Source organism: Nicotiana tabacum, chromosome 4 (assembly GCF_000715075.1).
Source record: "Nicotiana tabacum cultivar K326 chromosome 4, ASM71507v2, whole genome shotgun sequence".
NCBI classification, from domain to species: domain Eukaryota; kingdom Viridiplantae; phylum Streptophyta; class Magnoliopsida; order Solanales; family Solanaceae; genus Nicotiana; species Nicotiana tabacum.
Genome location: NC_134083.1, coordinates 68,813,097 through 68,825,934, shown reverse-complemented (window position 1 = coordinate 68,825,934; position 12,838 = coordinate 68,813,097). Strand labels below are relative to the sequence as shown.

At 38.9% G+C, this 12,838-nt stretch overlaps 2 protein-coding genes across 5 annotated transcripts; one reads left to right on the top strand and one right to left on the bottom strand.

The window, feature by feature from the left end:
* Window positions 1-280: 280 nt before the first annotated feature.
* LOC107797288 (putative transcriptional regulator SLK2) lies at window positions 281-8,035 on the top strand. The gene is made up of 10 exons (XM_075251983.1): window positions 281-412; window positions 977-2,115; window positions 2,205-2,336; window positions 2,663-2,711; window positions 4,612-4,826; window positions 4,906-4,974; window positions 5,713-5,813; window positions 6,384-6,477; window positions 6,622-6,691; window positions 6,851-8,035. The coding sequence occupies exons 2-10, from the start codon at window positions 1,177-1,179 to the stop codon at window positions 7,744-7,746; spliced, it is 2,565 nt and encodes an 854-aa protein (XP_075108084.1). The 5' UTR covers window positions 281-412; window positions 977-1,176; the 3' UTR covers window positions 7,747-8,035.
* Window positions 8,036-8,652: 617 nt separating this feature from the next.
* LOC107797321 (F-box protein At4g00755) lies at window positions 8,653-12,419 on the bottom strand. 4 transcript variants are annotated; one of them, XM_016620204.2, is made up of 7 exons: window positions 11,785-12,058; window positions 11,553-11,605; window positions 11,246-11,454; window positions 10,140-10,553; window positions 9,862-10,040; window positions 9,374-9,492; window positions 8,653-9,184 (listed from the first exon to the last, which is right to left on the bottom strand). In XM_016620204.2, exons 3-7 carry the CDS (start codon window positions 11,370-11,372, stop codon window positions 8,914-8,916), a joined length of 1,110 nt encoding a protein of 369 aa, XP_016475690.1. In that variant the 5' UTR covers window positions 11,373-11,454; window positions 11,553-11,605; window positions 11,785-12,058; the 3' UTR covers window positions 8,653-8,913. The 4 variants fall into 4 exon arrangements, with proteins under 4 accessions (XP_016475690.1, XP_016475703.1, XP_016475683.1 ...); XM_016620217.2 differs by lacking the exons at window positions 11,553-11,605; window positions 11,785-12,058 and adding an exon at window positions 12,095-12,419; XM_016620197.2 differs by lacking the exon at window positions 11,553-11,605.
* Between the last annotated feature and the right edge of the window lie 419 nt (window positions 12,420-12,838).

The window sequence follows — 12,838 nt, the reverse complement described above, 5'->3', positions numbered from 1 at the left end:
TTTATGGGCAAATTATAATTATAAGTAGTATGAACAAAAGGAATGATAACAAAGAAATGATAGATGGTGGCATGGTTCCACCTCCAACTTATATGACCCGTAGCGAATCACTACCTTAACGAGACCTACCCTGTTAAGTTCTCCGTTTCAAGATCAACCAACAGAAGATTACCACGTGTCCTGTCAATGCAACGACCTCGTTTCGCCACCGCATGATCTAAGCACCGCCTACGTGATCTTATTACAATTGCAACGTGTCCATAAGGTAACCGGCTACAACCGGTTTTGTAGGGTTAACCAACAGGTCTAGCCGGTCAGTTTCCCGCTAGGTATAAAAATCGCGATCGAAGTTTCCTCCGATTAATTAGTCCCTAAAATCTCTCTCTCTCTATCTAGTTTTAGCTCTTGCAAGGTTTGTAGCTCTTCTTTTCCAGTGTAGTTTTTTTCTACCTGTTTCCGTTTTTTATTTTTTCCTGAAAGAATTATGTAGCTTTAAACTTTTTGGTTGTAATTGCTGTTATCTTAATACAATGAGCTGCCAATATGGATTTTGTCGAATTTTGTCTGTTTGTTTCTTGATCTTTTGATATAACTTACAAGTGGGGTGAAACTAAAGCTAATCAGAAGATGAATTAGTGTTATAGAGATGGTTTTCTTTAGAATTTGCTTAAGATTCGAGTAATTTTTTCACTATTGTACCAAATTTTGGGTACTGGGTGCATGCAAAAAATGTCTAATTTTGGGAGTTTGTTTGATCTTACTTGTAATTAACCTTTTTCTATATTCTGGAGTTTTTAAGTTAATATTATCTGGGTTTAAGCTAGGAAAAGTTCTGTTTTTTTTCTTTTTTCTTTTAGCTGTTTGTAAGATTAGGGTTTTTATGGATGCAAAAATTACTTGGGTTCTTAATATGTAATTCTTGTTGACTTTTTTCTTCTTCTAATGATGAGTATGCCAAAATGTTGTTACTATACAGGCCAAAACGATCTGGTGCTGCATTTTGTTGGTGAAGATAGTAATTTATTCGGATAATTTGATGTTTCTAGATTGTTTTGATGAAATTTTGAAGGTTACATAAGAAGTTCTGAACTTAGTTCTGCACTGTAGAACCTGAAAAAAAAAGGGTAAGCACTGGAGAGGTACTTGGATTCCAGCCACCAGGGGATTGTGCCTCCAATGGCGCCTTCTCGGGTGGCTGGAGGGATGGCACATTCTTCTTCAAGTTCTGGTATCTTTTTCCAAGGAGATGGACAGTCTCAAGTTGTCGGAAATTCTCACTTGACTTCATCTTTTGGGAATTCATCGAATTCACTACCTGGAAATCCACGGTCAAGTTTGGGTCCTCTATCTGGGGATGTTAGTAATACAGTTCTGAATAGCGTAGCAAGCTCAGGTCCTAGTGTTGGGGCAAGTTCATTGGTTACGGATGCCAATTCAGGACTTTCAGGGGGTCCCAATCTTCAGAGAAGTGCCAGCATTAATAATGAATCCTACATGCGGTTGCCTGCATCACCTTTGTCATTTTCTTCTAATAACATAAGTGTGTCTGGTTCATCAGTCATGGATGGATCCTCCATGGCTCAGCAAAGCTCTAACCAAGACCCAAACTCCCAACAACCTCAACATAATCAGCAGCGTCAGGGCGCTTCTAGTGCTACATCTTTGCCCACATCTAGAGTGGGTCAGGTTCAGCTGCCTAATGGTCAAGGCCTTAGGGTTCCAGGATCATTCATCCAGGATCCTGTTGCTTTGTCGCATATGCAAAAGAAACCGCGGCTGGACATCAAGCAGGAAGATATTCTACAGCAGCAAGTTCTGCAACAGTTGCTGCAAAGACAAGATCCTTTGCACATGCAGAACTCCAATCCTCAGTTACAAGCCTTGATTCAGCAGCAGAGGCTGAGGCAACAGCAGCAACAACAGCATCAGTTGTTGCAGTATCTGCCACCGATGCAGAGAGCCCAGCTACTGCAGCAACAGCAGCAGCTGCAGCTAAGGCAACAACTTCAACAACAAAGCATGCAGCCTGTATCAGCCATGAAGCGCCCATCTGATGGGGTCTTGTGCTCTAGACGGTTAATGCAATACTTGTATCATCAGAGGCAACGACCTCCTGTGAGTGACATTATTTCTAGTTGTGATGAATGACCCATATAGAACAAGTTCATGTGTCTCATTTCTATTTGATTTACTATGTCTAATAGGATAACTCTATTGCCTATTGGAGAAAGTTTGTGGCTGAGTATTATTCCCCGCGGGCAAAGAAGAGATGGTGCTTGTCATTATACGAGAATGTTGGGCATCATTCACTTGGCGTGTTTCCACAATCAACCATGGTAATATTTATTATCATGGATTTTCTATTTGAATTAGTTTCTTCTTTCTAAGGCCTAAAGTTAGAAATAGTTCTACGACCACTGCTATCAGTTAGTGCTCGTTTTGTTCAACCTCATGCGCTATGCTGAATGCTTAGTTCAGAGAGAGTATTGTATGAGCATATGCTTGGTGTTGTCTATTTTCTTCTTGTGATATTCTCCTGCTTGCTTGATATATTATGGCTCTGTGGTCTTACATAACTTTAATTCATCATCTCCTTAAAATAATTCCATAAGCAACATATTCTAATTTTTTTGACTCTTTTCCTTTTTTTTTTTGGCACCAGGATGCATGGCATTGTGATATTTGTGGCTCAAAATCAGGCAGAGGATTTGGTAAGTGGAAGTTGTCAAATAGTAGTCATTGATTTGCAGCTGACACATTACTATAAGTGGTTTTAGGTTATGTCAGGTTCTAGATATTGCAATTCTATTACTCGTGTAGTATCAACTTAACTTATAGCGCAGCTTGGTACATAGAGTTAAACTATTTTTTACAATAGGAGATGCAATTGCCTTTGCGTTGAACTCTATAACGTCTACTTGAAAGACTGGAGTAATTATGGGTAGGGTTGGTGAATATTATTTTGTATGCGTGGAAGGTCAAATTTCAACTTGTATCAGACACTCTATCTGCATAAATACACTATATTGTCTAGTTTCACCTCATTGGGCCATAGTGAAAGTTGGTGCAGTCTTTCTTGGATCCAAGGAACTGTTGGGAAAGGACATATTGATTCAAGGTTCAACTTATCTCTTCCAAGAAGGGTAGATTTCTTGAAGGAATTAACATTTGGACCACAGTAGATGGAGCTGTGTAAACGTGACATTCAGAAAAAGCATAGATGGTCTTGCATGAACCTGCATGTTGCTAGTAAAATATATGCAAGTGCTTATCCAAATTAGAATATTAATAAGTTCCTAACCTGGGACTTAAGTGTCATATTCAACTCCCCCCCCCCCCCACACACACACAAAATAAAGACGAAGATAAAGAAAAGTGTAAACCTGTATCCAAGGTCTTAAGATGCTCATTTATACATTAATGACTTGGTGATTTAGAAAACCGCTAGAGTTGTCAGTAGAGGGTGCTCTTATTGTTTGTTTTAGAATAGGAAATACACGATCTTATTTGTAGATTGATTCGTGGCTCATGGGATCGTCCTATGACATATCCATTTCTGGTCACATTTGGTTACCTGTGTCACATCAAAATGTGAAGTATGTCAAGTGGCCACAGTTCCAACTCCTGCTTTCTTTGTGCACTCAGTCGTCAGAATATGCCAAAACTGATAATTATGCAGCCTCAAAGGCGCTAAGACATCTGACTCAGCATGCATGTGCTATTTTCGAAGAGGCAACAAATATAGACGGAAAAGTGATATATAATTCATAGAAGCGTTACAGGGGAATATGTTACTGATCAGGAAAAGAAAATTAGATATTTAGTACGATGAAATTAGTCATTCTATCTGATTTAGAAACTTGATACTGCATCTTTCCATATGAAATAGAGTTTTAAAATGGACTTAATTAACGTGGTTCTTACTTCATATGTTTCTTTTTATGCAGTTTTCTCAATCCCTTTCTCCATGTAATTGTTATTTGTGTTTATAGTTATCTTTTCTTTGCATTACATGTGTGGTTTTATTTTTTCTTTATCAGCTTTCTTCACTCACTGTAATTGCTCTGGTTAAAGTCCCTGGAGATATTTTCTTTTCTGATCATTTTTGCATCAACAGCCGAGTCTAAACATGCTTGGCATAAGCATCTGCTTCATAAAAGTTTGCGAGAACAAGATAGTTATTATTTACTTAGCTAGAACTGGAGGTAGAACTGTAGAAGACTGGCATTTTGAAAAGACGTCATTCAGGGTTTTCATATTCAAAGTAGAAGTTTTCATCTGAGCAGTTTTAGCACTCTGCAGGAAATATAAGGAGATGAGGGGATAGTTGATGTGTTAACAATTCACTATTGCCAGACCTCCCCCACTTTCATCCCTCCATGGGAAAAAGTCAACGAAAGAAAAATAATGCACCCAAAAACTCTTGGACAAAGCACGAGGTTGCGCGGGAAGAATCTGAGAGATGATGCATAAGACCTGTCTATCTGATATCTGAATTTGTGTCAGCATACATTGCAATGATTAGGGTCTTCATCTCATAATCATGATCACTACCAAATAATTGATCTGCTTGTTTCTGACTAGCTTCTTGTTCTTGGTGTTTTTTAACAGAGGCAACTTTCGAAGTTCTTCCCAGGCTGAACGAAATCAAATTTAGCAGTGGTGTCATCGATGAACTCTTGTTTTTGGATTTTCCGCGTGAATGCAGGTTCCCCTCAGGATTAATGATGTTGGAATATGCGAAAGCAGTTCAGGAAAGTGTATATGAACAACTTCGCGTGGTTCGAGAGGGTCAACTTCGAATCATTTTTACCTCTGATTTGAAGGTACCGTAAAAAATGATCAGCTGTGAGGGCATAATTTATTTAAGTCGTCTATAGCTTTGCTTTTTCTGCTTCTCTTCAGATATTGTCATGGGAATTTTGTGCTCGGCGCCATGAAGAGCTTCTTCCTCGGAGATTAGTTGCACCACAGGTATTGAACTAAATTAAAAGTTCCACTTGCTCCAGTGGTTTTTTCAGTTACATGAACTTGGATCATCCTTAAGATACAGTTTGTCATTCTTTTTATGTTTAGTATTGTTCACTCCGTCTGACCTATAGGTCATGGGTTCGAGTCGTGGAATCAGCCGCCGCTGATCCATGCATCAGGCTAGGCTGCCTACATCACACCCCTTGGGGTGTGGCCCTTCCTCGGGCCCTGCGTGAATATTGATACTTGGTACACCGAGCTGTCCTTTTTTATTGTTAACTCATTAAGATAGTGAAGGATCTCAATCTTCGTTCTGTTTTTTAGTATATCCTATTCGGAGAACATGTTCTGATTTTCTCATTTATATGACTGGCTATTTGGAGTCCTCAATGTTTGGAGGATTCCCCAATTTCGTTAATATGACCACCTCCGTGCTGTTTCTTGGATAGAAGGCTCATGCAACTAATGTATAGGACACATGTAATCTGTTCGACTGTTGTGTTCTGTCACCAGTGATTTGATTCAACTGGGCTGCTGGTGGCCACCCTCTTTGCTGGAGGGTCTGGATATTTTCTCTTTGGAATAAAAGAGAAGTCCAATTGACCCTAACTCCACCAGTTGTGCCAACCAACCTAACACACTTACGATTCCCTTTCAACTTCATCTTGGCGACTCACTTGACAATGAATGAAGAGCAATTTCAGTGTTTACAACTTGTCCTCATAGCATTTTTGTTTGCAGGTGAATCAATTGCTGCAGGTTGCTCAGAAATGCCAAACTACATTAACAGAAACTGGACCTGATGGGGTTTCTCAGCAGGATTTACAAGCAAACAGCAACATGTGAGTTGAAAGCTATTCGTCTGTGCAGCTACCCCCCCCCCCCTTTCTTCCCACCACATGAAAGGCTACTTGTCTGATTTCATGCTACTTTCTCAGTGTGTAATTCATTTTGTTAATCCTTCCATTTTAGCTGATCTCCAGTTTCTCTCCATCTACTAAGTTGCGTGTAGGAATCCACTTTGTACTGAGAGTAGTGTCTGTTACTGTGTTTATTCAGCAGTCTCACTTAGGTGTACCTTATCCTAAATAGTAAATCCACTTCCAATGTGCCCCCCCCCCCCCCCAAGTGTACTTGCAACTCCGCTCTCTTTTACTGCTAATAACTGAGATATGCACCTAAAAGAGAAGTTTGGTTGATTTTAAAGTTATAGAGAACCGACTAGGTTTTATTTGGAACTACATGCTTCCGTTATGTTTCTTTCTTTTTTGTTCCCAAGTGTTCTGAGTGGTACAAGCACTTCTAACCTTGGGGGATAGACTTCTCACTAAGTTTGGGAGATGTATTTTCTCTTATGTCTTGCAATTGGTTTGAAATATAATCTCATGTCACGTTGTTGATACTTTTCTTAGGGTTGTCACAACTGGACGTCAACTTGCCAAGAGTTTGGAGTTGCAGTCCCTTAATGATTTGGGATTTTCCAAGAGATATGTGAGATGCCTACAGGTATGTTTGAATGAATATGGGATGAGAAGATAGACTTCTTGGGGAAGAAAACACGACATAAATTTTTATCACTCTTTCATGTGTAATCAAAGCATTGGCTTTCTATTGTTTTAGTACTTGAATTCGTTGGCATATGATGTTCAGATAGCTGAGGTCGTGAATAGCATGAAGGACTTGATGGATTTTTGCAGAGATCATAAAGCTGGTCCAATTGGTAACAGATTTGTTTTCTACATTTGTTTGGAACTAAAACTGAAAATACTCATCTTTTGTCATTATTATCTGTACCATGATAGATTGTAATTTTAGAGTGTCTTTTGCATGTTGGGAGAACGCTAAAAACTGGGACATTACTTCTCTGCTTGTTTTGCAGAGGGCTTGAAAAATTTCCCACGACATGGTACTGCAGCCAAATTTCAGGCACAAAATGCACAGGAAACAGAGCAGCAGGTGGGTATTCAGGGTCTGCCAACTGATCGCAGTGCGTTGAACAAGCTTATGTCATTGCACCCTGGGTTTAATAGCCAAATGAGCAATAACCAGCACATGGGTGGTCGGGGAACTTTAAGTGGCTCTGCACAAGCTGCTCTTCAGCTCACAAACTTTCAAAATTCGCTAATGCGGCAAAATTCAGTGAATGCAAACTCAAATACAACCCAACAAGATGCTTCTCCTTCTTTCAATTATTCGAACCACTCTCAATCTTCACTTTTGCAAGGGCCAAATGGTATATTGCCAGGGACAATGCAGAACTTACCTGTCAGTGGCTTGTCAAGTACCAATCTGCAGCAACAACAGCAGCGATTACTGAATAGTGGCTTGCTCCCACAAAATCAATCTCAATCGTCGCATGGTAGCCAGGTCCTACAGCAACAAATGATCCAGCAGCTCCTCCAGGACATGAATACTAACTGCGGTGGGTGTGGAGTTCAACAGCAGTGCCTTGCTGGGCAGAGTGGAGGTGCTAGTGCTTCTAGGGAAGGGCTTGCATTTGGAAACAATAGTTCTGTGGCTGCTGCAACAGCTACACATGGGCCTGGAAGCAGTGTTGGACCAACACCAAGTAGAAGCAACAGTTTTAAATCGGCTTCTAACTGTGAACCCTCTGCATCGGCTGGTAATAGCGCTTTCAGTCAAAAAGCTCCTGATTTGCCTCCAAGTCTGCATTTATCAGATGAGATGGTCCCAGATATGACACATGAATTCAGCGAAAATGGTTTCTTTAGCAGTGATCTTGACAACAATATGAATTATGGATGGAAGGCTTGACTGACATGTTTTGCTCCTTTTGGTTTTGATGAGAAAAGGATACTGCTATATATCTTTGTACAGGTTGATTGTGTTAGGTTTTTTGTTTTCTTCTGATTCTTCCCTATTTTGTAGTTTGAGGCTGTTGTGGTATTAAGCACTTGCCCTCTCTAGGTATTTAGGTCTACTTTCTTTACTTTCACACACTCGGGGTGTTTACACCTCGAAAACCATCCACAAGTGTAATCTATAGAAATGGACTGGAGAACATTATTAACTGCTATTACTATTCTGTTTCAGTTCGTTTGCCCTTCTGGCCCTTCATGTGTGTAAATCCGTGTATTAATGGTTACTGAATAGAGGATGTGAATGACTAAAGGAAGTTTGTAGGGAGGTCGTGCATGTTTCCTGTCAGGCAAGTTCATGGGGAGCATGAAACTTGCAAGATTTTGAGGCGTTTCTGTTTCTTTCACTCTTAACTGATGCCAATCAAAACTCTTATCAATTCTATTTTGATTCATGCCCTTTCATGCAAGATTTCAAAACCTCATGTCTCGAGTAGTTTCTGGTTTTCTGGTTTTCCAAAACGAAATCTATGCTGATTTAGTGATAACTTTGATTTTCCTTGCCCTTTAACGTAATGGACCAATTCTTTTTTTTTTTTGGGTGTCGCACGGAAAACAATTTCTTTTTGGGTCTCAAAGCTTGCTTTCTAGGGCAAAGCGAGGATATACTGTCTAACAGGTAACCAGAGATGCCTCTAGACTCATATACTTTCGACTTCCATACAAATCCTCTTCTATAGCTTATCAGAGGTTTCAGGTCAGAGAAGAGTTTAGAGAAATCGAGACTCCATTAAGGCAAGTAACAAATATTTATATCTTTTGGTGCTTCCAAAATCTGCCTTAGACACTTCAAGAAGAACAATTATCGCTGTATCCACTTTTACCGGCCTTTTCTTTTGGATTTTAAATTGGCAATTTGTGACTCAGTCACATAATAGAAAGAAAGATTACAACAATCTCTCGTTGGCGCAAGGCCAAGCACTGTTGTGGTTGTAAGCAAGAAAACTAACAAACCCAACACTCAGGTGAATAATTAATTTACAGAGCAGCAAAGAAAGGTAAGATCTTTACACTCAGAATCTGTCATTCCCAACTGTTTAAGGCCTAAAAAAGGGCACCCAAACTAGACATCATACTCCTCATCTGAATCATCATCAACCACGACAGCTCCAGCTCCTAGTAGTGTATCCAGGATCATTTGCTCCCATCCCCTTAAGTTTGAACCAAAACTACGAAGCCGAGTACTACTTGACTCTCCTACAGAAAATTTAGTACGTGATTGGCACGAGTTTTCTTTTGGGTAATACTTCAGGTTCCACTTTCCGGATTCATCGAGTATCTCAACATCAAATGCTGGCAAGAGTGGTCTTCCAACAACTTGAACATGCGACACACTATAAAAAAAGGAATCAACAAAGATTATCTTAGAAATCCTGAAGTCGTGAGATTATATTCATGCCCTTTAAAATGCATGTCCTCATTTAGATATACGACAACTATATGGTAGACTAAGACTGCAGTAAAAGCAGGAAATAAAAGACGTTTTGAATTTTGAGGCCAAGAAACCAATAGAAGGAACTGACCATATATAATATTGACCATCCAATTCTTGTCTTTGAACTCTGCCTAAGAGCTCTACTTGTAGGACTCCACCAATGCAAAGAACAGGTTCTGGCAGCTTAAACTTCTGCAAGCTGTTCTCCTGTAACCATAAAAAGAAAACTTAGCTGTTCCACAGTCAAGACACATAAAAGAAAAAAATCTTAACCAAAACTGAGCTGCAGCTGAAGTCGAGTTTAAATTGTTTGCTTTCGTCAGCAAAGAAGAAGATTAGTTCATGGATGAGCACCTAACAGCTGTGTTAAAATGAGTAATATACTTCCGCCAAGTACATGTTCCGACACAAGACAGACCAGGAAATAAGCTTAGTTAGGGAAAACCAGTACTATGACTTGGGAACTAGCTATCATCCCAAGAGTAGATGTCAGCCTATAGTATCCATTTGATCGCTTCATCATGGATAAGAACTATCCAGAATAAAAGAAACTGAAATACTGCTACTGTTTCGCACCTGAGCCATGGGAAATGCTGGTGAGGTATATGTCCATATGATCTTGTCCAACAAAGATCCTTGAGCAGCCGCAGATTCATGTCTGTCGTCACTTTCTACATCTATCTTAACATTAGGATGTCCCACTCTGAATCTCACAGCTTTTGCTGAATAAATGGGAAAGCCAAACTGGAAATACGCTGTTACAAGATCATGATATTTCTAGTTAATGAGAAAAAACAAATAAGCTGAACGAACAAATCCATAACATCACAGAAAATAAGAACTTGAGGTGCAACCTTGAAATGGTTGTACATGAAATTCTGAAATCAAGCACAACTTTGAGATTAATTTATATGTTAGTGTCTCAGGAACAGTAGGATCACTTTCTCCTCTACTTGACCAGTATGAAGCCCTGCGGCCAACCCGGTCACTCGGTTCTAATGTATTCAGAATGCTTTCTTCAGGATAGTTATCAGTGCTTGATGCAAGGATTGCATCTAGTAAGCAATCTTTCCTCGTACAGTTGGAAAGGCCTTGTGCCATAAATGCATAAACTCTGTGATCCCACTCCTGACATAACCACTCGGTAGTTTTTTCAGGCTGAGATACCACTGGTGTAATCGTGTTTTTAACATCAACCATATTTGCAACCCTTGATATTTCAGGAAATCTCCTTAAACAGAGATGCTTACACAATCCATTTCCAATCACTGCACAAAATTGTGTAGTCTGAAGTGAGATGGCTTGGGAAAAAGATCAAAGAGGATGACAAAGACATAGACACCCTGATTTTTTCGTTTCAGCAAAGAAACTCTTGCATAATAATATACTCGTACCATTCTTTTAACAGCATAAGGCACTAAGCATTAAATGTTGATGAAGATGGCTGTAAATAAACTACGTATAAAGATTAAGTCCTCATCCATAGAAATAACAGTACCTCTGCTTGGCTATCTATTTAGAATGGAACTAATGGAATGGGAAGGGAAGGGGATGGAACTGCATTTTATATTACCACAGCCAATTTCAAGAAACCATTTCACGGTCTTGTGTGTGATATGATGGACAAATATAAAACCCATAAATGATAAAACCCAGCACCCAACAAGTATAATAAGCGAAGTCACCAATCCCTTGAAGTTTATTCCATTTGATTCCAGCCGAGACAAATGAAATTACAACTAGCACAAAGAAGCTTCTGAAACAGTACAATAGCAACAACGCCTCAGTCCCAAACAAGTTGGAGGCAGGCTATATGAATCCACACCGACCATGCTTCTCCATTTAAGCTGAACTCATATCATCAATATACAAGCTTATGACATAGTCCAGCAAATTGGGGAGCAGAAATGAAATGAAATGAAATGCAATGGCAGTGAAAGGAAAGGCGGTCATAGTTTACCGAATTGGCGCCAAGAACTAGAAACAGCAGAAACCCGAACAAGATCAGAAGGATCCTCCAAACACATTAAGATCTTTATAGACATATCAGGTAGAAGCCATTGCATAAAATCCCCACATCTCTCCATTTCTTTTGTTTACAAACTTATTCTCCCAAAATAAAACCTCGTAAAGCTTCAATCTTTATATCACTCTAAGGCGTTCAGTCACCTATCAAACCCAACAACAACAAGACAAACTTAAAAGTTAAAACCGATAATTTAATGCAGCACGCTGACAAATAAGCAAAGATGTCAGTCAAAACATACTTCTATTTGATATAAACGCACCCCAAAATATCGCTAAGGTTGAATTCAGAATCCTAATCCAAAATACCAAAAAGACAGAAAATTCATGCTCTTGGGTCAATTGGGTTCCAAACAAGACAATAAAGACCCATAATTAAGTTACTGAAACCTATTCATTAAGAAAGGAATAGATTTTATACCAGGACAAGGGAAAGGTACAAAAAAGAAAAGGGTAGTGAAGAAAGGAATTTACCTTTTACAAGAAGTAAACAATATGATAAGGATCTAAACAAATGAAAATGAGAAAGAGAAAGGAGTTGATTAATGGGTGGTGGCAGAAACCGCACCAACCGACAGCCACAGCTTTAGATCAAATTCTAAAGGGAAAGTAATTAAAGCTAAAAAAGGATATTAGTAGTATATATATACAAAGTCAAGACTCAAATGTCATTATTGATTGATAACACGCCATTAGGGACAACAATCAAGATTATTTATGTCTTTACTTATGATCCCCCCATTCCCATATACATACATTAGAGAACGACAGTACTAATACTTACCTACTAAAAATTGGACTATTATTTCTGAAGCAGAGATGATAACACGATAGATACAGGAGGAAAGGGAAACTGCAAAGACAGGTTTGATCGTATTCAGCGGATGGGTCACTGTCATTGTCTGGTGCACGTGTCAAGTTTTGCCCTTAACTTTGATTACCATATCCGTTAGAGAAATTGAACAGTGGTTGAAACATGGTTGACACTCCATTTTATGCTCCTTTCTTTCTGGAATTACTGATCCAAGAAACGTGCTTATACATGTTAAGTTTCATAAGTTGTTGTTGGATTAAGATTATATTGCATTCATGCTTAAAAGATGTAAAGCTGTAACTTCTTGTATCTGTTTCTGTTCCTGTACTATAAGTGAGAGTAACCACGCAGCTATGATCTACATGCCTCGCATATGGGACAGTTTTGAAATTTTACGGTTTATATGCATTCAAGATATTGTGCTTGCTAACTTTATTACTTGTAACATAAAAATAACTTTAGTATCATTTGAGGGATGAACTCGATCTAACTCTATCATACATATTTTTATGGCTCCAATTTTTAGGTAATAAAGTTATTGGACACATGCACAACATGAGCTATCCCTTATTAGTCATACATACAAATCTTGTTTTGCTCTTTTAGTTAAAAGTTAAAGGCTCTTTCTCAAAAAAATAATTGTCCCGTTTTCTATTTTTAGGAGTAAATTACTTATATCATCACTCAATCAACTAAAATTATGGAGTAGAGTCA

What these genes read in the sequence shown, in the direction of transcription:
- LOC107797321 (XM_016620217.2), bottom strand. Translation starts at nt 11,372, where the DNA reads ATGGAGAGATGTGGGGATTTTATGCAATGGCTTCTACCTGATATGTCT. An exon ending in TAGTTCTTGGCGCCAATTCG is followed by an intron (nt 10,554 to 11,245) that starts GTAAACTATGAC and finishes AATTTTGTGCAG; the next exon opens with TGATTGGAAATGGATTGTGT. An exon ending in TCATGTACAACCATTTCAAG is followed by an intron (nt 10,041 to 10,139) that starts GTTGCACCTCAA and finishes ATCTTGTAACAG; the next exon opens with CGTATTTCCAGTTTGGCTTT.
- LOC107797288 (XM_075251983.1), top strand. Translation starts at nt 1,177, where the DNA reads ATGGCGCCTTCTCGGGTGGCTGGAGGGATGGCACATTCTTCTTCAAGT. An exon ending in TTACAAGCAAACAGCAACAT is followed by an intron (nt 5,814 to 6,383) that starts GTGAGTTGAAAG and finishes TACTTTTCTTAG; the next exon opens with GGTTGTCACAACTGGACGTC. An exon ending in TCATAAAGCTGGTCCAATTG is followed by an intron (nt 6,692 to 6,850) that starts GTAACAGATTTG and finishes CTTGTTTTGCAG; the next exon opens with AGGGCTTGAAAAATTTCCCA.